The sequence below is a fragment of the Lycium ferocissimum genome, chromosome 5 (assembly GCF_029784015.1).
Source record: "Lycium ferocissimum isolate CSIRO_LF1 chromosome 5, AGI_CSIRO_Lferr_CH_V1, whole genome shotgun sequence".
NCBI classification, from domain to species: domain Eukaryota; kingdom Viridiplantae; phylum Streptophyta; class Magnoliopsida; order Solanales; family Solanaceae; genus Lycium; species Lycium ferocissimum.
The window spans coordinates 1,093,032-1,118,471 of NC_081346.1; the positions used below are offsets into that span (position 1 = coordinate 1,093,032).

At 37.2% G+C, this 25,440-nt stretch overlaps 2 protein-coding genes and 1 pseudogene across 4 annotated transcripts; 2 read left to right on the top strand and 1 right to left on the bottom strand.

Moving 5' to 3' along the window:
• The first annotated feature begins 1,661 nt into the window (after nucleotides 1-1,661).
• On the top strand, nucleotides 1,662-4,559 carry LOC132055305 (protein TIFY 10c-like). Of its 2 annotated transcripts, none has more exons than XM_059447044.1 (5): nucleotides 1,662-2,155; nucleotides 2,837-2,987; nucleotides 3,252-3,706; nucleotides 4,029-4,086; nucleotides 4,215-4,559. In XM_059447044.1, exons 1-5 carry the CDS (start codon nucleotides 2,050-2,052, stop codon nucleotides 4,336-4,338), a joined length of 894 nt encoding a protein of 297 aa, XP_059303027.1. In that variant the 5' UTR covers nucleotides 1,662-2,049; the 3' UTR covers nucleotides 4,339-4,559. The 2 variants fall into 2 exon arrangements, with proteins under 2 accessions (XP_059303027.1, XP_059303026.1); XM_059447043.1 differs by having other exon boundaries at nucleotides 1,681-2,173.
• Nucleotides 4,560-13,280: 8,721 nt separating this feature from the next.
• On the top strand, nucleotides 13,281-19,650 carry LOC132055306 (oligouridylate-binding protein 1B-like). Of its 2 annotated transcripts, none has more exons than XM_059447046.1 (12): nucleotides 13,281-13,506; nucleotides 16,356-16,408; nucleotides 16,626-16,728; nucleotides 16,879-16,955; nucleotides 17,035-17,096; nucleotides 17,208-17,295; nucleotides 17,586-17,661; nucleotides 17,748-17,778; nucleotides 17,940-18,056; nucleotides 18,188-18,270; nucleotides 18,440-18,616; nucleotides 19,113-19,650. In XM_059447046.1, exons 1-12 carry the CDS (start codon nucleotides 13,402-13,404, stop codon nucleotides 19,389-19,391), a joined length of 1,251 nt encoding a protein of 416 aa, XP_059303029.1. In that variant the 5' UTR covers nucleotides 13,281-13,401; the 3' UTR covers nucleotides 19,392-19,650. The 2 variants fall into 2 exon arrangements, with proteins under 2 accessions (XP_059303029.1, XP_059303028.1); XM_059447045.1 differs by having other exon boundaries at nucleotides 13,283-13,506; nucleotides 18,185-18,270.
• Nucleotides 19,651-20,884: 1,234 nt separating this feature from the next.
• LOC132055307 (peroxisomal (S)-2-hydroxyacid oxidase GLO4-like) lies at nucleotides 20,885-24,702 on the bottom strand (annotated as a pseudogene).
• Between the last annotated feature and the right edge of the window lie 738 nt (nucleotides 24,703-25,440).

Genomic DNA, 25,440 nt, shown 5'->3' on the forward strand with positions numbered 1-25,440 from the left:
TGTAAAAGAACTGCAGAAAAAGAGACAAACTTAAATCACATTGATAGTTCCATATAATCCTTTTGCATCTTTAGTGGAGGATAATAAAAGATTTCGGATGAACTAGAACATGCGGGTTACAAGAAGCCAAAGAGAGAAAATAGGTGGGTGATGATCCCTGTGATTTGTGAGACGAGAAAGACGACCCTTTTTTAAGGGATAAGTGAGAATGTAAATAGTAAAAATAAAATAAAAAAAGCAACGTTAAGAAAAATAATTAAGAATAGATTGACAACCTGCTATAGCAGATAAATGTTACCTGATAGTGTAGAAAAACTATATAGCGACGGTCGCGCTTATTCAAAAAAATAAAGCAATTTGCAATAAGTGATGGGTAACCATTTGCTTTCGCACTTACCAGTAAATACTTATGGTATACTTGGGGCGGGTCGGGTTTGTCGAATAGGTGAGTTGAGATCTGATCAACATAGTTTAAAATTAATTAGATTAGTTAATTATATGGGGTAACCAATTAAATGCTGCCTCGTCATAAATGAAATGAGGCTGTTAGAAATAAGGGTATATTAGACCCCTTAGGTGGAGGACAGGGGTATATTAGACTCCATAGGTGGACGGCAGGGGTATTTGGGAGTTGAAAGGTGAATAGAGGGTATTTTTGTAATAATTCTAATAGTTCGAGGGTATTTCAGGCCCCTTTTCACATTAAAAAAGTGGGAAAAAATAAAATGATAAAAGAAAAATATGAGTGGGGAAAAGGATTTCACTTACCCGAATGGAGGATTTGGCGTGGGAATTTAATAATGCAGTCCAGTTTTACCAAAAGTCCAATTTCGATTAAAGTTTGAATTCAATTTGACTCAAATCAGTCAAAGCTCGTATTGTGTTAGCTCAGTTAGACTCAATTAGCTACTCCTGATTTATAATATAAGTAGTAAGTTTTAAGTTTTTGACACATCCATTAAAAAAATCATTGATGATATTAATTAAGAGAGTTATTTGATTAAATTATTTTAATCTACTCATAGAGAATCTAAAGTAAGAAAAATGGAGAAAATATCTTTATAGTTAATCAAGTGGAATAGCATATTGGCCCTGAACTCTTAAAAATAGTGTAATTATACCCTTAATTTATATATTGGCGCAAAAATAACTTCATAATTAGCCAAGTAGAGCAGATATGCCCCTCCATTTTTGGATGCCGAAGCCTACTCCCAACATTTTTCCTCATAAATTTTTTGAACTAAAAAAGGAAAATGAAGTACTACAATGTATGTATAATAAATCAATGCTCTTTATAGAAGGGGGGCTAATGCTATATCTGATAAGCCTAAGGACTCGTCATAGCAACAAAAATAACTTCATAATTAGACAAGTAGAGCAGGTATGCCCGTCAATATATGGATGCCGAAGCCTACTCCATACATTTTTCCTCATAAATTTTTTGAACTAAAAAAGGAAAATGAAGTACTACAATGTATGTATACTAAATGAATGCTCTTTATAGTAGGGGGGCTAATGCTATATCTGATAAGCATAAGGACTCATCATAGCAATAAAATCTAGCAGAATCCACAAAGTTCAAATTTTAAAGCACGTGTTCCTATAGGCTGTCCTCTATGGTTCTAAAGTTGTCGGCAATGGCCCATTGCCGACCACTATATTTGAATTTTTCTCCTCTCCACCAAGTCCTTTCCTTTCAGTTTCCTGTAAAGTAATTATTACCCCTACCAATATTTTATTGTTTAATTTTTTTGAAACAATTAAAACGTGTTTAATATAAAGTTGTGGAAAAGTCTATTCAACATGAAGAGATGGCAGTGCTGTTTTGAAGACAACAAAAGCTGAGGGTAGTAATTTCCTTTATCTACCCTGCCTTATCATCTATACCATTACATTCACATGTTCCTTCCTCATGTATCCTTTTTTCTTTTCTTTATACCACTTGTCTTCTAACACACTCTCCATCTACCAGAAATAGTTGAACTCTCCATTTTTAGTTTCATATTACAATTTTATAGAATATTTGTGGGGATTTTCTTGTCGGAAAATATGTCAAAGGCGCCTGAGAGATCGAATTTTCTGCTGACTTGTAACTTGTTGAGTCAGTTTATTAAAGGGAAAGCTACTATTAGAGATCTGAATCTTGGAATCCCCGGTAAATCGGAAGTTTCAGGTAATTTTTTATGTGTTATGGAGAATTGATAGGGCTTGATTTTTAGATGGTCACTCAGCTAATAATTATTATTTCAGAAATTCACTTTTCTTCTTGATTCCAATTTTCTTAATAAAGAAAGTGACTTTCTGAGATAATTAAAGTTAGTTGAACGACGATATGAGTAATCAACTCAATTGATAGAAAGTATTTTTAGAAGATCTAGTTCGTTTAGAGAGTTTCCATATATGGAATGCTTTTTCAGTCTTTTTTAATCTGAATTTGGAATTATGTGGATTGAATAAAATATTTTGGGGAAGTGTGTTACAGGAAGATTTGGACTTGTTGGCTGTAGCTATCTTAATCTGATAGTAATTTTTAATTGGTGAAAGATATGTAGAATTTAAAAACGTTTTAGATGGGGAAAAAGCGAAAAAGAAGTCCAAATTTCTTATAAACTTCTCACTTGTACCTTAGGCGGATGTAGAGTACTAGTACCGGGTTCATAATTTCATTGCGGCGCATAAATTTATGTATAAGGATTTACGATAGATGCAATAAATAGTCTATATGGAACCATACCTTTAAAGTTATAATAGGTTCAAAGCTAAAAACACTAAAGATTGAACACATAAAGCTTAAATTTTGGATCCATGTCTAACTTGTACAGTACTCTTCTTCCAGGAAAAACTGAAACTGCAACTATGGATTTATTGACCGTCATGGAAAAACCATCTATTGATCTAACAAAAGAACAAGAACAACAATCCATAGATCCCGTTGCAACAGAGTCTTCTAGAGAGATGCAGGTCGCCGTAAATGAGCCCAGCACGAGGTTTGTTCCCTTATTTTAACCTGTTGTTACAGGCAATCTAGTTTATTATCGAGTAATTACACTTTTTATGAACAATTATGTTTTAGATCGTCTGATAGTGTGAAAATTCTTTTAGATTGTTGCTAGAAGTTGAAACTATTACTACTCCTCGTTTTCCTTTTTGTAGTTTGTTATGAAGTCCGATTGCGTATGTTTAACCGTTTAATACAGTGAATGTGTGGTACTAATTCCACATGCTGATTTGTGTTTGGTTTCCTTATTCAGCAAAGAGGCACCAAAGGAGCCTAAGGCGGCCCAATTGACTATGTTCTATGATGGTAAAGTGATCGTTTTCGATGATTTTCCAGCTGACAAAGCTAGAGCAGTGATGTTGTTGGCTAGTAAAGGATGTCCACAGAGTTCATTTGGCACTTTTCAAACTACCACCATCGACAAAATTAACCCATCTGCTTCTTTGACAAGTAATAAAACTGATTTTGTTGCACCACAACAGCCGCAGCAGCAAAAGCTCCCTGCTTCTTATAGTCAAAAAACTGATCCGCTTAAGCCGGGTTCTAGTTTTGCTGCACCGCAACAGTACCAGCAGCAGCCGGTCCATGTTTCTAATAGTACTAAAGCTGATCAGCTTAAGCCCGGAACGATTTCTTCTGCACCCCAAAAACAGCCGGAACAACACCAGAAAATCCAGTCACAGACTGCCGGAACTAGCAGCAGCTCCGGTGAGCATCCAGTCACTTTTTTTGTTTCATTTTATATATCAGTAGTTGACTGGACACAAAAGTTAAGAAAGGTAGAAGAATGTACAGATGTTTGGCACCTACCAAAAGTAGTCTTTAAACTGTGTTCTGAAACATGTTATGATGTGTAAAATGTGAAGTTTATGTTAACCATTTCCAAATATAAAAATGTTTCTTCTTTCCTTTTTGAAACAGCCTAAAAATATGTTGTATAAAATGAACAAAGCGAGCACTACTCACTCATACTGCATAATGTAATTTTCTAAGACTGCTTCTAATATGCATTATATCTTTTGTTTCTCAGAGCTACCTATTGCGAGAAGATCTTCACTACATAGGTTTCTTGAGAAGAGGAAAGATAGGTAAGCGAAAATCTAATTCTTTTTTAGCAAATCACTTCTTACAATGTATATAACTTGAACTATTTGTAATATATGGTATTGTTTACGAAGAAGCTCACTTATTTTTTTTTTCCTGGTGTCTAATTCAGGGCAACTGTTAGAGCGCCATACCAAGTTGTACATAATAATCCATTACCGTCATCTTCAAATAATAATGGCGAATCATCTTCCAAGGATTGTGAAGATCAGCTTGATCTCAATTTCAAGTTATAGTCAAAACTCCACTCTCACAGTTGCAGTTCCATAAGCTTTTTTTTTAGTTGACGATTGGATAAGATAGTATTAAATATATATTTAGATCAGTGATTTGAAGATTTTTTTCCAGCACAGTGTAGCTTACAGATCCTCTTTCTTGTCTTGATTATTGTTTATTAATATTACCAACCGAATGTTTTTGACTTTTTCGATTATTAAATAGAACGCGTAATTAATTATTTGGTTTCACATTTTTCACGTTTTGCCTTCATGAAGATGTGAAGTTTTCTTTGGATCTTGTCAGTGTTATTACAGCTGTTGTACTCTTTAACATTTTGCTAAAAAATCTTCGAGGAAACTGCAAAATTGACGAATGTTTTGACTGTTGAGAGTAGGGAATTCAGAAATATCTTTCTTTCCTCGTAGATGGTTGGTCCTAAATGAAAGAAAGTACTCCCAAATAATGTAAGCCCGTGGCTGGTGACCTGATGAGATGTGAAACTTCTAATCTAAAAAGGAAATATCAAACTAGTTATTTCACTTCTTCCACAATATGAACTTGGAAAGAATATGCATGTGAAAGAATTTGAATATCCAATTTGAAATATTAAAAAAATGAGTGGAGTGATTTAAGATAGGCCAAATACATAGGAAGTCTCCTGAATGTATCATAATTTTTCATTTAGACACTTCAATTAAAGGCATGACTTATTAGACACTTGCAGTATATTTAAAATGTGTCAATTGAGCACCTTATTGCAGTCTTCCAGAAAAAATAAAGCGCGTGAAGTTAACATGCTACTTATATGACAACAAACAAATGAACGGGGCAGCACATGGCTATTTTTTTCTTTTTGTTCTTTCTTCTTGACATTTAATGTCCACTATGCCTTTTTTCATTTTTCCACATAGAACTTATCAGAGTTCCACCACAAAACACATAAGTAATACTGCCGCTTCTTCATCTTCAAGGAAACAATACTTGTACCTCTTACTTTTTCTTTTTCTTTTTTAATTTCCGACCCCATTAATTGATGTTTCATTCATTTACTTCTTCAAACCCACAGATTACTTCCGAGATCCCCTCCTCTATTTACCCCACCCAATCCTACAATTTCTCAATTTTCATCCTTTATTAGTATGACCGAGTGATCATGGTTCCTAATATTGACATCGAGCAGGATTTATTGAACTAAGAGTAGCTTCTAAAAATTGAGTGAAAAGCTCACTATACAACTGCTAGAATGCTAGCAAAGACCTCTGAATCTCTCAAATTATCAGCATTAAAATTGATCTCTCAACTGACAAACACATGTTATTAATACTCTAATGATGGGTTCTTTCTTTTGATTAGATTCGTATCTCATGTTTGGTATTGAAAAGATAAAAAGGGAAATAATGGTGGAGACGGTGGTGTTGAAGGGTTAAAGGTCTAATGGAGATGGTGATTTTTGCAAAATACTAAGATTTATTTGGATTAGGAAGTTACACCACTTCACGTGCCTAATAAGAGTTAGATCTATATTCTCTTGCCATGTCATCATTAGGTGCTCAACTGACACATTCTAAATATACTACAAGTGTCTAGTAGGTCATGCCTTTGGTTGAATTGTCTAAATGAAAAATTGTGACAAATTCAGAAGCTGCCTATGTATTTGGCCTTAAAGATATTTACTTTTGAAAGACTCTTACATAATTGATCGATAAGAGATTAATATATTTCTCTGACATTTTCCTGACGTGTAGCCCGATTCTAGGATTTTCACCCGGACAAAAGAATTTGTTTCTTGGCCCTTTTTGATATAAAGGTTTCATTTTTCTAAAGAAGAGAGTGGGGGTCCACTTGGGGAAGTGGGTGGGGCTGTGGGGCTAAAGTAGAGATTGGTAAATTAGTCTCAATAAGAAGCTATGAGTGGCTCTAGATGAGTGATTCTTGAGAGAGGAATGGAGAAGCTCTGAGTCCGCCCTGCTCTCTACCTTCATTGATATTGTCTCTTCTAGTTAGTGAAATTAAAACATAAGAACATATTTTCTCAAGGGACAATTACGCATTTGGTCGCTCCGCCATTTTTTTCTTTTCTTAATTCTTGTCTTGAAAAATACACCTCCAAATGAATGGGAAACTTACCTAAATGTAACTAAGGCCATCTAGTTTACAACATGGCTAAAGTATACACGGCTTATACACTTGGGCTGTATAGGTATGCATATAGATATGTATAATATATGTGTATTTAGCTTACTTTATACATGACATATTTTTTAGGCAAAAGTCATAAGATAAACATTCGCTTAAAACTTTCACACATTTTCTCCAGAATTGAAATCGAGGTTGTCTTTATTGGGTACCTAAACCATCCTCAATTTGTACCACGTAAATACTTTTTTCTTAGATGTGGCAAAAAAAGTGAAATGCACTCTCCTCGGGGGCGTGAAGTACTCTTCAATACTAATTTTTTTTTTTTGGTTGAAAGCTTACCTCTTTTAAAATATAAATTAAATTTAAAAAAAAAAACAAAAAACAAAAAACCTAAGAACTGGATAGCAGCCCGTCAGTGACCTCCCCTCACCCCTCTTCGTCTTCTCTAGGGTTCGGAACAAAAATGATGCAAAATTTTTTTTTTTTAACCAAAATACCCCAACAACAAAAAAATGTTACCAATATACCTTTAGCGCAAGATTTCTACGCGCTAAAGCACTTAACCGTAACGGCACCGTTAAGTGCTTTAGCGCAGTAAAATACTGCGCTAAAGGACTTTTCCTGCTTTTCCCTATAGCGCAGTATTTTACTGCATTGTCTTTATGCGCAAGAAAATCTTTGCGTTATAGTCCTCAACATAAACCGATCGGGTTCCACCACTGGTCCCCTCCAGTCGGTTGAAAAAAAAAAGAGGAAACGGCGTAGAACTCGATCAAATAAGGTGGTCCCACTTCCAAAAACGTCACTTTCTATTAAATTTCGTCCGGAAAGTTTAGATTCTCGGTATATTCAAGTCGAGGAGAAAGATTCTAAGTTCAAATTTTGGGGAAAAGCGGCGTAGAACTCGATCAAATAACTCTACAAAAAATCTTCGATTAAGGTTTTTTACTATGAACTTTTGTTATCATTTTGTTATATACATTCTATTCTAAGCATGCTTAACATTTAATCCTTGCTATGTTTCAAAAAAAAACAATTTTTTTTTGTTCTTTTTTAATTTGAGGCGTGCTTTTACCACTGCTCCGATTTTTTATTTTTTTTGGTTTAATTCAATATTTGTTAAATGTTTATGAATTGTTAATTTGTTAAATGTTTATGAATTGTTAATTTGTTATATGTTTATGAGTTGCTAATTTGTTAATTATTTATGAATTGTTAATGAATTATTATTTTGTTAAATATTAATTATGAATTTATTAGTTGTTAAATATTGTTTATGAATTGAAAGAAATTGATTGGTAATGAATTATTATGTTGTTAACACTTTGATTGGATGATTGTTATGTATTATTTTGACATTTTTCGTATTGTGTCATATTGTATCGGACCAAATCAATGGTTACATAAAATAGGACCTTTCATCGTTACATAAAAATTATCTAAAAAAGTAACAATCAAAACAAACATTGTATTTAAATTAACAACATAATATAATACAATAGGTAACAACCATCCGGATAAGTTGTAAATGATTATGAATTGTTATCTATATAATTTTAAAAGCGTGAATATATATATGTTAAATAAAAAAAGATTATCTAAAAAAGAATAGTTAAAGTTCTTCTTTTCATAATTTTATCGTAGCTGTGTTGGTTATTTGGTCAACTAAAAATGTATCACATATTCAAAATAGAGTTCTAAACAAATATTACTGCTGAATTTCGATTCTCAAACTAATTAACTTAAGATGATTCTCAAAAAAGTCTTTGCCATCACATATGTGTCCTTACTATCACATATTAAATTTACTGCATATCCATGTTAATTATTCACAAGATATAATACTACATAATTCACATATAATTTATCTTTCATTTCAAGAATAATGACTAATTTAGTTTTTGTACGATCGGACTCTTTCATGGATCCATGTTCCCCTCGGGTCCGATGCTCACGCGGGGCCTCTTTCACCCGGATCCTGCGATAGATCGATTGTCTTTACAAGACAATCATAGATCGAATTTATTATGGGTCGGTGCTATAGGGATATCTACTAGGCTCCGCCCCCGTAGGCCGCAAAAGCTTGGAGCTCTTTTACGCGAGCACCCCCCGCACCACTCGCGTCTTGAAGATATTTTTTTCGGGGCGGCATCTGCCGTTGCGTGTCCGTTGGTCGATACGATATGATTGGGCGCTCATCCTGAGCCCGGTTGGCGGTGGAGGTGACACCACGCTTCCATCTTCGCCTTTGGTGAGGCCCCGACACTTCGGGATGTGGAGGTCCCCTTTGAATTTGCGGGTAGATGGAGAGCCATTATACATTCGGTACGAGCCTCCTCCCCGGTCGGACGTGGGCGACGAGTTGGCTAGGCTCACCCAACCGTGCACATTGCCCGAGGGCAGGATGTCGGGACGGAGCCGGGTTCGGATGGGTACACTACTGTACTTTTTGGAGGGTCTTGATCCGGTTGATGACGGCACCCGCGGACGGCGTGATCGTCATGCCGTTTGTATCCGCTTATTATATTCGGGGGCATCTTGTTCCCCGAATTCATCGGGTGCCTTTGTCGGCCACGTTATTTGTTTTTCTTGGAGCATCCGGACCGCCCAGGGAGACTATGGTGGGGGGGGGGTTTGTTTGGCGTATCTTTACGGATGCCCGCCGTGCCGAGCGTCTATGGAGTTGTCACGAATGTGTGTGGATTTTTTTTATTCTCCGAGGTAATATTTTAAGTATGCCTTCCTTAATATAGACAAAACTCTTGAAAGAACGACTTAAAAATCGTATTTTCTAATATCGTTGTACGATTATGGGCATGGGAGAGGATGCTGCCTTTTCAGCCCGTACCTAGGCATTACCTCGACATTGACATGCCTTACGCGAGGATGTGGACAGCGGGTTTTGATCGGGATGTGGATATGCGCCTGATATTCTACCATTCGGGACCGACGATCACATGACGGACGATGCGGTAAAACAATTTAAATTTACATTAATAATTTAATTAAACGTCTTTTCGACTTAGTGATCAACGATTTGTATGTATATGTTATGCAGCTATTTATATAGACGCGCGTAAATGTTGCTATATTAGATGGTTTGCCGACCATACGTAGGCGGTCGGGGGGGGGTTTGGATGTCGCGGTGTCCATTAATACACTTGGACATCGTAGAGAACCCGAACAATAGAGCGTGTCTTCCTGCTTCGGTTGGGCATACACGGTATACCCCCTCACGTCGAGTCATGAGCTCGACACTACCGGCGGGACGATCGAGGCTGTAGTCGATGATGATTTTACGGCTTTCATGCATGTTCGGGGCCACCCGTTGGAGAACGGGTTGGGCACTTTTAGCCGTCGTTGGCCATTTGACTCCCATTCGACGTACATGCGGCGGTATCATCAGATCACACGCCGATCGATCGAACCCAACTTTGCGTCCACCGGGATGTAGGATACTAACACTCGCCGGCGATACGAGGCGTTGGTAAGTTTGTCGTATTTAGATTTATTTAATCGCGTTGAATGTTACGTTTTAAAAAATAACTTTTTTTTTTTTCTCGTTGAACACAAATGCGGTGGTGGCCGTGCAACGTTTACGCATGTTGGGATTAGAGCATATGCCTTGCCGAGCTTGCGGGACAGCGGCGAGGAGATGGTACGGATATCGGAGGATGGTATCGAGACCGGGGCGAGATTAGGCGCATGGAGGAGCCTATTCGGAGGGCGACTATCGAACGGCGCGGGGAGGAGGACACGGTGCTCCCGAGAGAAGGCGGCCGGTTCCCGCGGGGGGACGCCGTCTTGCGCGCGAGACGCGTGCGCGCGGAGGCCGCGATGCGCGCCGGAGGACACAGTGATGGAGGACACCATACGGTAGATAGGCGGATGAGGCCGATCCCATTCCCGGAAGGCGTTCACGGTCTAGTCCGTCCGCGGCCGTTCCCGGGTGCGTGGCGGCACGCACTGAGGACTCTCACCTACGTTTACGCGGCGCTGCGCTGGCCGGGAATACCGGAGTCGTCATCGCGGCCCGAGCAGGAGCATACATGGAGGAGCGTGTGCGTTGATTGGGCGGCGTTACGTGCTTCATTCGTGATGGCGGCTTTGTGAGGAATTTAGAGGGACCAGATTCTTGACTTCGATGAGTTTTTGATCCCGGTTAGTTTTTAAAATCCTTATTTGTTCATTTAAATTATTTATTTTAAATATATATATATATATATATATATTACTCATTATTTAGTAATATTTTATATTTTAGGATTCGGCGCCGCGGTCCACGAGCCACCCACTCGTGCGTTTTCTCTCATGGGTCCGTCGAGCCGACGGTGTCTTCCCATATGACCACCGAGCATGTGTAAGCTTTTTATTAAAATTTCTTTTATTCAACATAAGGTCAATATTTAATATATATATTTGATTATTTAAAGTACTTATTTTAAATATGTATGTTACTTATTATTTCGATATTTTGATATTTTAGGATTCGACGCATGCCGGTCCACAGTGAGCGACCCATTCGGGGACATTCGTCACCGCGAGCGGTGTCTTCTCATGAGACTACTCGAGGCGCATGTAAGTTTTTTACTTAAAACTACTTTTATTCAATATAAGGTAAATATTTATTTAATTTTTATAACCTTTACTTGGACTTCGAACAGCATCTCGTCCAGGAGACTACCTCATATTCACCATCACACCCATCCAGAGCCTACGGACCCATCTCGGAGCCTACTCGGCGCCCGTTGACACACAGTTTGATTAAATAAATAACGTTAATGTATTCAATATAAATAAGAAATGGTACTAATTATTATATACTTTTCGAGTTCATCCTTCGGCGCCGAGGTGGCGACTCCGTGACGAGGAAGTGGTCGAGTCTCCACCTAGCTCGGCTGAGGTTCGAGCGTGCCGCGGGAAGGGAACAGATCCCCGAAGAAGACGTTCTAGTCAAGGGCGCACGGAGCTGGGGAAGAGGAGATGATCATGACTTGGAGCGTCCCGGTTATTAAGAGGAAGAAGGACGATGGAGACGATGGCGAGGGCGGTGGGGATGGTACGAGCCTTAGGCCTAGGGATAGTCTCTGGCATACTACATGTGGGACCCATCCACAATAGTGTATATACATTAGTGTTATACAATTTATCGTAAATATTATATATTTTTTGCATATTTATATATATTATCTTAATTTTTATTATTGTTTATAGTTTCACATCCTAAATTGATTAAAAAAAAAAAAAACTGACACGTTCGAAATAAAGTTAAGCATTAATTTAAAAATAAGACGAAACCCTAAAAGATAAATAACGTAAAGCTAATGACTACAAGTCTTCAAACAAAAAAGGACTTCGAGCACTTTTCAACCACTAAAACGACAATCCAAAGTATTGCGTATTCTTTATGTATTGAGCCTATCTTATTAATTGTACAAATATAAGTAGGGTTCTATATAAAATATTGAAGTTTCGGAGTATCAAAGCATGATTAATATACGACTAAACTACGTAAAAAGGAGTGGAATGGAAAATGACGGACTACTATAGCGCAGTAAAATAATGCGCTATAGCTAATATCCATCTAAGTATAACGCAAGAAAAATCTTGCGTTATAGACAAGCTTTTAGCGCAAAGATTTTAATGAGCTAAAGCACTTAACAATCTATTACGGTTAAGTGCTTTAGCGCAGTAAAATACTGCGCTAAAGGTACATTGGTAACTTTTTTTTTTGTTGGGGTATTTTGGTTCAAAATTTTTTTTTTTAAGCCATTTTTGTTCCGGACTCTCTTCTCTACCACTGCTTCTTTTCTTCAATTTTTTTTTTTTGTTTCTTGTTTCTTTTGATTCTTTATATAAAAATAATTTGTGAATTAGATGTTTCTTTTGATCACCATTTTCTTTATTTTTTCTAAACCTGAAAAGCACCATCACCATCACCATCTTGTTCACTGGAAAAAATGGAGACTCACCACTGTTAGTACTCTCTTTTTATGAAGTGTGCATTCTCACCTTTCATTGATTAACTTATATTTAGCAAGAATTTTAAAGATTGAAGGACCATAATTTTAGTGGTGGTCCAGCGGTGGCCGCCGCCGGATTCGACTGTGAAGAAGAAGTAAAAGGATCTGAAGGAGGGAAAAGAATGGGATAAGAAAGGAGGGTGGGTCTTGAAAGGTATTGGTGGCCTAAATGAAGGAAGAAAAGGGAAATAATTGTTGGTGGGGTGGGCGGATGGCTGCTGGGGGTGGGGGACGGCGGTTGGGGGTGGTGGTGCGGCGGCCAGTGGTGGGCGAGCAACGGCCGGAGATGAAAATGGGTGGGGCGAAGGAGATGAACATAGGGGGGTGGGGGTGTTGTATAATTTAGTTTTTAATTATTATGATGGATCCTGCCGCCACGTGTCATGTTTTCATTTGACAAAGTTGCCACGTCATGGAGAGTGTAATACACTCTCACAATTTCTTGATTATTGAAAAAGGTACCCAATAGGATCGAATTCGGACTGGTTTAGGTACCCAATAGGTACAATCCTCGGTTTAGATACTCTAGAGGAAAATGTGGCAAAGTTTAGGGGGCTATCTATGACTTTTGCTTATTTTTTATAAACTAATGCAGAATGTTATTTGATTGTAACTTTTCCAACATGAAATGGACTCAACCGACGTTGGGCCAACAAGAAGGCCAGGCCCAGTCTATGGAATTCGACAAAAAGAGTCCGGCTCGAATCTGGACAACTTATTTCAGTTCTCATCGTACAAACAAACAAAGCCCAAAAAATAGCCATTCTCCTCTATAAATAACTCTCGATTACTTCCTTTTCCATCGTTTTGTTTCTCTTTTTTCCTTTCTTTTTTCTTTTTTTTTTTCCTTCTTCTTCCACTCGGCGACCTTCTTTACCGGTAATTATATCTCCGATCTGGAAGTAGTAAGTTGAGAAAATGCAGAATCAAAGGTTAAAACAAGAACAACAACAAGCGTTGATGCAACAAGCTCTTCTTCAACAACAGTCCTTCTATAACCCTGGTCTCTTAGCTGCTCCTCAGGTTCGTTTCCTCTTATGTAAATTTTCCACTTTGTTGTCTATTTTTGGTTAATTTCTTCATATTTTCTTTTACCTTTACGCTATTCGTTCTAGCCCTTTAGGTTTTGTTTGGTATTCGAGATTAAATAATTTTTGGTACTTTTGGTGGCACGTGTCATTGTAGTATATCTTCTAAAAGGAACTTGAAGAGGACCCGTTTTTGTTTTCGTTAAACTTATGGTGTTGTTTTGACATGATAGAAACTTAGGGTTTGGATGTATAATGTGTACGGCTAAAACAACTTAAATATATGCTTAACCTGGTGTGAAAATTATGCGTTTCGCACTTTGTTGTATATTTTTGGTTAATTTGTTCGTATTTCTTTTAACTTTACGTTGGTAATACTAGCACTCTACGTTTTGTTTCCGTCAGATTAATAGGTATTCGAGGTTAAATACCGGCACATGTTATTGTAGTATATTTTCTAAAAAGAACTTGAAGAGGACCCGTTTTCTTTTCGTTAAACTTATGGTGTTGTTTTGACATGATAGAAACTTAGGGTTTGGATGTATAGTGTGGACGGCTAAAACAACTTAGGGGTTGTTTGGTAGGTTGTATAAGAATAGTACTGAATAGTGAATAGGGTGTAGTAGTAATGCTGGGATTATTTCCACTTTGTCATATATTTTTGGTTAATATGTTCATATTTTCTTTTATCTTTACGTTGGTCGTTTTAGCACTCTAGGTTTTGTTTCCGTCAGATTAATGGGCATCGTAAACAATTTTGGTACTTTTGGTGGCAAAGGTCATTGTAGTATCTTTTCTAAAATGAACTTGAAGCGGACCCGTTTTCTTTTTCTCTAACTTTATGGTTTTGTTCTGACATGATAGAAACTTAGGGTTTGGATGTATAAATGTGTACTGCTAAAAACAACTTAAATATATATTTGATATGGTGTGATTTTTCCCGCTTTGGGCTAAATTCGGATGGTTTTCCTCTAAATACCGAACATCATTAAGAGGATCCGAACACCTTATAAGTAGCTTTGTTTTCTTTTGTGCATTCTATGTGCGATTTTGTTTGCACACACCAACAATCTCACCTTGAACTAAGTCCCAAATGACCCATCAACATTCATGGGTTAATTTGGAAATTAATTGTTGCCACCCACAACAATCGAGTAAAACCAAAGCTCCACTAAATCAATCAATATGCCACCCACAACAATCGAGTAAAACCAAAGCTCCACTAAATCAATCAATAAGAGTTATAAAAGTTCTCTAAATAGGCCACAAAACAAGTGGCAAACCAAGAGCAACAATTGAACCAAGAGCAATCACCCAAAAAAATAAAGCGACAGACAACCAAATCCAACAACCTCCAGAGAAATAGAAATGAGTGATTTTCTCCTTTCTTCTTTTGTTTTTGTGCAATTTTGTTTCTGTGTTGGTTTTGAGTTGACACTTGTTTTGTGAACAATTCAGATAATTTTTTGTAACTTTTATTGATTGATTTAGTGGAGCTTGGTTGGTTGAGGTCCCGTGGTTTTTAATCTTCACAATGAAATTTTCCACGTATGTGTCTCTTGCATTTGATTTGTTTCCACTTGGCCATATTTTTTGGTGGTCGATATGCTTGCTGTCCAGATACCATATGTGCTAGAGTTGTTTGTCTTATCTTGTTCAAATAGTTTGAGAAGTTTAGACTTGGGTATTTCTTCTATTGCTACCCTGTCTTGCATTCTTGTATTGCTTGTTTTCCCCAACATAATGTTCTATTGACTACTTTATCGAAGTATTTTCTTCAAATTTTCGTTTTATGAAATTCCATATGATTCAGGTTCCAACAAAGTTAATCTTCTTTGACAATAGTTGTTAATATTTTATATTTCTACATTTTGTTCTGCCTAATAACTATATCAGAAGTGTAAAGAATTTTTTTCTTATTTAATTATCTTATAGTTCTAAAGGTTTCTCCTCATTGCTTTTATTACACGTTTGTATTTTATGATTAACTTAATTGGTTAATATGACTTGATGTATCACCAGTAGTCTTTTATAACCTATTAGTTTATACATATCCTTATTTTCCACCTTTACAAATATGTTTTGTCGGTTGTCCTGATATTTTTTTTTCCCGATAATTAGGTTGTCTTGAGCTCAAAACCTAGCTTCACGTGGTATATTATTTATGCATGTCATTGCCTCTGAAATTGTTTTCATTTTGGAGTTGCATGTAGCTTAGGTTCCTGGAGATACTTTTAGTTGGGGAGCTATCCTCCTTTATCAAAGTGTCTTGTTAGTGAAGTATGAAGTTTTATAAAATAACTCTTATGTCAATAGGGGAATTATCCCGCTTCAGGGATCCAGTAGCTTAGTTGGTTGGCTACCTGAACTTTTCACCTTGTTAGTAAGGGTTCGAATTCCCACGTTGCAACCCCTCACCCCCTATGTAATAAAACAATTTTTTTGTTTAAAAAGAAAACAATTACCCCGCTTCATCAGAGCGGGTCATGAGTTGGTCTGAATTGACTTTTACCAAAGAACTCGTTAACTTTTTTCTCTTCAAGAACGACAGCAAAAGGAAAAAAAAGGGTGTGGGTGGTGGGGTGGGGATGTGATTACGTGAGTTTGTTGGTGGGGAGTGCTGGGTACTTAAGGGTAACTATCAACCAAGATTGACTGAAGGATACAACATCTTTTAAGTGGAACATTTTTTTTTTTTTTTTTTTTTTTCACTTGGAAGATTTATCTACTCTCTTATCTTTTCCTTGGTGCTTTCCTTGATTTTTTCCTGGGATTTCTGACATGTAGTTTGTATTTTGGTAATTTCAACTCCCCTTCTATTTATTTGTATGTATTTTGATGCAGATACCAAGTGGAAATCTACCTCCTGGGTTCGATCCAAGTACATGCCGCAGTGTGTGAGTGTTATTTTGGATTATTAATTGTTTGTCTTCTTGATTGTATTGGCCTGTCTTGACTTTTACATAATTTCGGTCATAATTGTGGTGACATGCTAATGTTCTTACTATCATGATTTGAGTACTGGAGAGGAGGTTCTTATAAATCCAACAATTTTTCCTTTGTTCTTTTTTCCTTTTTTACAAATTCTAGTTTTTAATTTCTGAGATAATGCAGGTATATTGGGAACATTCACCCACAGGTGTCTGAAACGCTTCTTCAGGAGCTTTTTCAATGTACTGGTCCGATTGAAGGGTGCAAACTTGTAAGGAAGGACAAGGTACATCTTTTCTCCTCCTGCAACTTGCCAGCGTTTTCTGTTGCTACTGTTTAATGTGTTCTATAGGTGTTTTCCCTTTCTTCTCCTTGTATTTCCTTGGCATTTTTCTATCATATTGCCTTATAATTGATTTAGCTTTGTCTCGTGCAGTCATCTTATGGTTTTGTTCATTACTATGACCGTAGATCAGCTGAACTTGCTATAGTTACTCAAAATGGAAGGCACCTGTAAGTAGGCTTATTAGCTACGTGTTTTGCTTTTGGCCCTTTTCCCTTTTTACTGAGGCTCAGACACTTCTGTTTTCAGGTTTGGGCAGCCTATTAAAGTTAACTGGGCATATGCTAGTGGACAGAGGGAGGATACGTCAAGTGCGTTCCGTTCCTGTCTTAGTATAAGTTCAATTTGTGATTTTGCATTTAGTCTATCATGTTGCGTTGGAGTTTGTGAATTTGTGTAGTATTTATTTTTCTTTTTTGTAGGTCACTTCAATGTGTTTGTTGGTGATCTGAGCCCAGAAGTTACTGATGCCATGTTGTTTGCTTGCTTCTCAGTTTACCCTAGTTGCTCGTAAGTACCTCCTCCTCCTAGGTGCCTCCCTCAGAAGGTGCTCTGTCTAGAAAGTGTCAAATACAACAACACAAAAAAATGACAAGTGTACTTAAATATGTATACCCAGTGGCTAATTATCCCAAGATCTCTATTAATTCCAATCCCATGGGACTAATAATCCCATCCCATCCTATCCCTCCTACCAAACGACCCCTAAGTCTTTAATGCTATTCAGAAATGAATATAATTGTGTTGCCTTCATCCTTCTCTGTCTTTATTTAATTCTAATTTTGCCTTCCAATTGATAGTGATGCTAGGGTAATGTGGGATCAGCAGACTGGGCGTTCTAGGGGTTTTGGATTTGTTTCTTTCCGGAACCAACAGGTATCCTTTTATCTGCATTTTGTTTCAAATTATCTCCCGGGTAATGTGCAACTTTGTTCCCATTTAATCTTGTTGTTTTTATCCAGGATGCCCAAAGTGCAATCAATGATTTAACTGGTAAGTTACCGTAAAAGTTATCTGCATTCACTTAGTTTATTACAGATTGATGTGCATGTTGGATTATTCCAAAGCATTTGAGAACTAGAAGGGTTTATTTTACCCGCTGTATTTATGTTGCTCCTCTCACAAATAGCTGATTGCTTGTGTTATGCTGTAAGGGAAATGGCTTGGTAGTAGACAGATACGTTGTAACTGGGCTACGAAAAGTGCTAATTCGAATGACGAGCAGGGTTCAGAAGCCAAAAGTGTCGTGGAATTAACTAATGGATCAGCAGGTGTGTACAGTTTTCGAATCCAGGACAAGCTAGTGTTCGGTTTTGTTTGGAAGGTGGCTGGATTCAGAGGGTTTAATTCTTCTTGATATTGGTTCTGGCCTTCTTAATGTAGCTCTTTCTTGTTTCAGAAGATGGTAAAGATCCAGCAAATATTGATGCTCCTGAAAACAACCCACAATATACAACTGTTTATGTGGGTAATCTTGCTCCCGAGGTAAAATACTCTTACACGAACCTTTCTGCTCGTAAGGGAAACAGTAAATAGTGTGACCTTTGGGAGTAAACCATAGGGTGCCTTTGCCTTTGGCCTAGTCCTTGCTTAGGTCTTGAAGTGCCATTGTGCTTTTGGAAGGACTCACCCCTTTTACTTTCATTTGTTTCAGGCGACACAACTCGATCTCCATTGCCACTTTTATGCCATTGGTGCAGGAGTGATAGAGGAAGTTCGCGTTCAACGTGATAAAGGATTTGGCTTTGTAAGATACAGCACCCATGATGAGGCCGCTTTGGCAATTCAAATGGGAAATGCCCAATCAATTCTGCGTGGGAGACAGATTAAGGTAACATCATTCTACTTGACGTGTATGAAATTGATTTTATACGAGTGAAGAATTCCAAATCATAGCTTTCAATGTTTGAGCAGTGATGTGTGTGTTTGGTAAAAAAGTGCTTGAGAAATTGTTCTTTTGTTAGAATGACTAGAATACCCAAGTTTTTCTAAAAAATTATAGATTTAAAATTATCCTTGTAAAGAAAGTGAGGAACAACGAATGCGAGTGAAGAGGGCGTTAGGAGTTTTTTTTTTGGGAAAGATACTTTGAGAATTTAAACCAAATATATAAGGATAAAATAGTAAAATACTTAGTGCTTATTAACTTTAAAACCATAAGTTGGGGATGACCTGGCTTATATAAGCACTTGGCTTATAAGTAATTTGATGGTTACCAAACACGTAGATAAGCTTAAAAGTGCACCAAACACCCTCGTAGTTGTATCTCAGCTCTACTATTTGATCAATAACTTTTAAGCTTGACTTTCTCATTTGTGTATTTCCAGTGTTCTTGGGGTAACAAACCAACACCACCTGGAACAGCCTCGAATCCTCTTCCACCACCAGCCGCTGCGCCATTAGGTGGCCTCTCTGCTGACCTTTTGGCTTATGAACGACAGCTAGCTCTGAGCAAGATGGCTGGTGTTCATGCCCTCATGCAACCTCAGAGTCAACATCCTCTGAAGCAAGCATCAATGGGAATGAGTGGCCCTGGAGCAAGCCAGGCTATATATGATGGTGGTTTCCAGAATCTTGCTGCTCAGCAACTCATGTATTATCAGTGATGTGCAGAAACTTGGCTTGGCATTTCATTGCCTTCCTCTAGACTAGATGAGTTTTATAGCGTCTAGGTTTTCTTATGTTCGGTTTTCGAAATTAAAGCTTGGTAATGCGGTCCCTCACATGTATGAAGATTATTATGAGTTGCGCATTTTTGTGTCTTTGATTTCGTAGGGTGAGTGTATACTGTGAGTGCGATGTTTCCTCTATTATTCTTGTTCATACTTGCTTGATGCAGTAGCATAATATTTTGGGAGTCACGTATTTCAGAATTTTGATGCAACTATTGGAACATTCGTCTTTTGGTCGGGGTTCGTTGGGACTCTCTTTATAGGTCTGCGTGGTATGCCATTGGTTCCCATTTAGTTGTTGCTCCTTCACAATCTCTTTCAAAATTCAACGATTTTCCTACTTCTATGAACTTTTATTAGTTGTTTAGTTGAAGTGTGTTGAGGCAAATCTCGAGCATTATAAAGATGAAGAACCAACCTAAAGTATGTTTCTGCATGCATTATGAAGATGAGAACCAACCTAACCGGGCTGAAGGTGAACATCCATCAAGTTTGCACGTGATAAGGCAGGCCATAAGTTGTCAGAAAAATGTTTCCATTGAATAGTCCATTTTATAACGTGTCTTTGCCTTACGTTGTTGAAAATATTGTCCCAAAGAAAAAACTCTATACCTCAAATTGAGTCACGCTATCCAGCGATTTTTTCGCCTTGTCTTGTGGATGCGTCGCCTGAGAACGGTGACGCACGATTGGTTGCTCCTTACTGTTATGCTTAAATAAATTGTCATCAGAGCTTTGGTAAGAGCATAATACATGATGTGTGATAATGTGACTATTTACCTTATGAGTTCAAACTTTGCAGTAAACAAAAGTTGCGTTAACTGGTTTTTGAGGATTTCTCCTTTTTTAAATGTAGTAAACCCAAAACATGTGTGGTATTGTCTGCATTTGACTCTGATTCTCTTATCGAGTCTGAAGGTTTTGAAGCTGCGAGACTGTAGTCATCACTCTCACCAGTCTCGGTTGGATTTTATCCTTTTTTTTTTTTTTTTTTTTTTTTTGGCACACTACATAGAGAACAGGGGAGCAAATGCAACTTGCAAATTTTAGTGGTTGTAAAAAGGAAATCTACTCACCAATGACTCATTCAGACTTCAAGGTAGTTGTACATACAAAAAAAAAAAAGGGAGGAAACTATTATGGAAACGAGAACATTTACAATAGGAATTACCCATAAACAACAGCTTTCAAATGCTTTATTGAGCCGAAGGGCTATCGGAAACAATCTCTCTATATCTACGAGGTAGGGGTAAGGTCTGGGTACAGTTTACTCTCCCCAAATCCCACTTGTGGAATTGCACTGGGTATTTATTATTGTTGTCTACATAAATATATACATACATATATAGCAAACCTTAAAGAGTTCCAAATCATAGCTTTCAATGTTTGACACAATCCACAATTGAAGGAGAAAAAAAGAGAAAAGATGAAAAGGAATAAGGGATGTGACACAATTCTAGAGCTGAAACATTTATTGATAAATTTTTTTTTATTCACCTAAAAAGTTACTACCAAGTATGATGTCACACAATTGTAGAGTTGAAGCAAGCTGCTTTTGATATGGAACTACATCCTACAAAGGAACCTTTCTTTTTCTGTTTTCACATGGCTTCTGGTTATGTCGTCGAAACTGCAGCAACCAGAAAGGGCCATTGTTAACTCAAGTTCATTCTTGAGCATTTGAATAACCTGCTTTACGCCTCGCTCCCCCTTAGTTGCCAGGCCATACACAACCGCTCGACCAATCTGGAGGAATATGTTTTAGACTAAGTCAAAGAGCAAATCCATGGAAGGAACAAGGTAGAGCTTAAAAACTGAATAAATAGCTGGTAAATTTTTTCAAGTAAGTTCACCAGAACAGCTTTTGCGCCCAGTGCTAAGGCCTTGAATATGTCTGTTCCTCGTCTCACTCCTCCATCGAAAAATACTGAAACTTTATCTCGAACAGCATGGACAACCTGAAACCATTGAGATGTGGGTATAATACACATGAAAAATGATTGGGGTCCGCTTGGACTTGTGACTCGAGTTTGGATTTCAACCAAATTTTATTAAATGTCCATTCAAATACAAAGGATTAAACTTGTGAATTTGAGACATGTAGATGACTCCAATAACTAGCTTGATGTAAGGACCCTTTTGATCTTGCTGTGGAACTCAAACACTAAGGCAGCCACATTCAACCATGTCCAGGAATCCTTGCTATACATTTGACAGGTCATAAAACTTACATATTTCCTTCAAAGTATGTTATATCTGTGGTTTTATTTTTACAAAGCAAGATCATAAAGCTTCCTTCCTTTTTCTTTTTCTTTCCATAAGCTATAAATGTAAAACTGAAAAGCCAATGGTAATCCAATTTACATTGAGAGTTCTATACTGACAAACTTTTGTGCTTAAATCGTTTACATAGGCCTATTATATTTTATTCAATGACCCTCTACCAAATATAACATATCGCCTCTGTGTTATTTCAGAATCGCGCATGTATACAGATGGTCATATATCTCTATTCATTTTGTAAAGACCCCTTTTAACTAGTTTCCTCCTCAAAATATTACTGTTACGAAGTCTAAAAAGCTAGTCCAGTGAACTTACCAACATTTTTGTAAAAGATTACATCAAACATATCAGGAAGATAGGGAATAACCTCTTCAAGAACAGAAATAGTAGCTGGAGCATAATCTAGTTGCCGAGCTCCATGGTTAGAGACAATAATTCCTGCAACCCCTGCTTCAATTGCTTTTATTGCTGCAAAAAATAGAATATGCCAAGTCTCAAGATTAAATGTTGACTTAGTGAAATTTGGTAGGAGAATTTGAAGTTTTGTTCAGTAAATTAATTATACCATCTTCACCAGTGAGAACACCCTTAATCAGAACGGGCAAGCTGGTAATTGATTTTAACCACGCTATATCCTGCAAATTTTTTGGAGCATAAAAGGTTCAGAACAGAATGCAGTTGATGATATTTGTATTTAGTAAGAAATGAGAATCTGATTCTCTTATTTTTGTACTTTGTAGCTCAGAAATTTTACTAATTTTGACCTGTGTTCTCATGTGGTATTAAGGAACAAATGAATAAACTTCCAAATTTTGTGCCTTCCAACAAAGAGAAGCATCCAAAGTTCCTGCAGCAAAGGCTTCAATATTTGAGCCCTTGTCCTGTAGAGTTTTATTAGTAGATTAGTAAGCATGATCTACACCATGACTAATGGAATTTCTGCATATCAAACTAATGAACATGAACGTGAATGCATATAAAGTAGCAGCACGTAGATGAGTACAGAAGCATTGTACACCATATTCAACAAACAGAAGTAGCAGATAAGTGCAGTCAAATAGGATAACTTCCGTAGACAAACTATCATACAGAGGATGTAATTTCAGGTTCAAACGAGAAAAAAACGGGGGAAAATGAGAAGCAAGGTTTAGGGCAAAGCTTGTGTTAATTGTAATTACGTACATTGTACTATGCAGAAGTATGTTTTCTCAAAGTCAAGCGTAATAACAACTAGTGAAAAGTGAATGGGTCATTTCAGAAAGAACACCATATTTAGTAGGAAAAACCAGCCAATTAGGGACATTTTAGTTAGAGAAAATAAATTTTGTTTCCTAAATGAGTTACAAATTCTCCTCTTTCAGTTTAACAGGTGATTTTGTCTATAAACCCAGAATACAGGTTTTACTTACAAAAGCATATTCAGTTGATATAAGACCTTCGAAGTTCTTCAACTGAGGTGCAACCATCCTGCAATTTTAACGCTTCTCTTACTAGATCAACATAGAACTACCAAAACCTTTAGGAATTCCTAAAATTTTCTGAAGCTAATGCTGTCCAGATAAGATGATATGAGAACCGCAAAAAAGTTTGTTCGCTAGACTTGAACGTTAGCAGAAGGATATATAACTTACTTATTCTTAATATCTGCCTCCCTTCTACCAAGCCTCGGAGTATCAGCAGTAAGAATAATAGCCCTAAACCCATTCTTCTCAGCTCTATGTACCATAAGTGCTGTTATATCCCTCCTTTTATAAACCTATTGACAAAAGAAATTTAACCTTCTGTTTCAATACACAAAAACAATTAAAGATACATGGAGATCATGATAGTTAAGAAGAAATTTACGTATATTTGGAAAAAGCGAATAGCATTGCAGCTAGAAGCAACCTCCTCCACCGTGCAGCTTGACATATATGACAGTCCCTATAACCAAGAGAACTCAGTAATTAGGGGTGTCAAAATTAGCCCATGAAAATATGGCTGCCCAAATTCAGCCCAACCTGCCCATTTGACACCCCTAACTCAGTATCCACACGCCAGAACAGGAAATTGATCTGCTTTGGGAAAATATTACCATAATAACGTCACATGCTGCAGCTCCTCTAGCTGTTGCAACTTCTCCTGGCATAAATACAACAGCTTTCTGGAATCAGAACTATGTACATAGTACGTTAAGCTAAGCCACGAGGGAGATAATTGATTTAATACAAACCTTCAGGATGTGCCAAATTATGCATTGCAGTTGGGGCAATCATAATAGGAGCTGACGTCTTGTAACCTAGTATAGTAGTTGACATGTCTATTCTGCTCACATCAACAAGTATTCTTGGCCGAATACTGAGTTTTTGAAAAGTTAGTGCTGGATATTTACGTCCGCTGACAACTAAAGAGAAAGGAATTACAAACTTACGTGACTCTATAAAATGCTTCTACATTTTCTTTTAGCGTGTGCTGGTCCTCAGCTCCACCAGTAAAGTAATCATAGTACATCTTCGGAAGGGCTTGCCTTGCAAGCTCTTGGAATTCTTTCACATTAACTAGTTCCTCTGCCATTTAGCCTGCACCTGCACAACACAAGCATTGATATGTTCCATTCCTCGCATTGTAAGAACTTTGATCTTCCTCTATCTACTTCATATTAAAAGTGTCAAAACAGGATTATTGAGTTTATGGGTTCTGAATTCCAGAAAAAGGCAACTTACTGGTTCTGAATAAACTATTTATGCATATTAAATGAATTTCTTAGAACAAATATAGTTTTTGACCAAAACTACTGGGTCCTACCGACTCGTAACTGGAACTCTAGCTCCGCCCCTACCTATACGACAATTATGAATCAAGAGACTCGGAAAAGCGTCAATCTTTTCGTCCCCCAAATAACCAGGGCTAGGTGGGTGGTACAATCTAACCATTGAGCTACTACTTTGTGAGGCCAGAGATTTCATATAACAAATTCCACTTTTGAAAAATGAACAGTTTGCCAAGTATGCCATTTAATCACTCAGTTTACGGTTGATTTCTCATATGGTCACTCAATTAGTAGTTATTATCTCAGAAAGTCACCTTTCTTCTTGAATTCAATTTTCTTCAACAAAGGAAGGACTTCCTGAGATAACAACTAGTATTAATTAAGTGACAATCTGAGAAATCAACTCAATTCTTTAGGTAGAGAACGAATCCTTTGTAACAAGGAAGATAAATCCAAGATCAAAGGGGTAGCATTAAATACATATAAGAGCATCGTGATAATGAACTAGACCATTTTATGATTCATATTCAGGCATCACATCATTTGATCAAAATATTGCAGTACATACATCTCCAGAGTTTTTCTTTTTATTTTTTTCTTTTTTTTTAAAAAAAAGGAAGAAACTTTCTTACTATTTCAAACTGCAAGTCGTATGAAAAATGGTGACCAATAACACTACGAAACAAACATCAAACATGAAAATTTGTTAAATTGGTCTCTCTTTACTTATAAGTTGGGCGGTGATCCTCCACAGGGGATTTTTTTTTAATGGAAGATGGCAATTTGTGGGATTCTGTAAGAAACAAAGCAAATACGGAGGAAACAATAATTTGAGTTTTGGAAAGTAAAAAAACAATTTTAGTACAGTACCTCCTTCTCCTTCGTGGTAGTTGAACTTAGAAAAACTAAGTTGCATAAATATTTAACGCTTTTCAGCTTAGAAGAATTGTT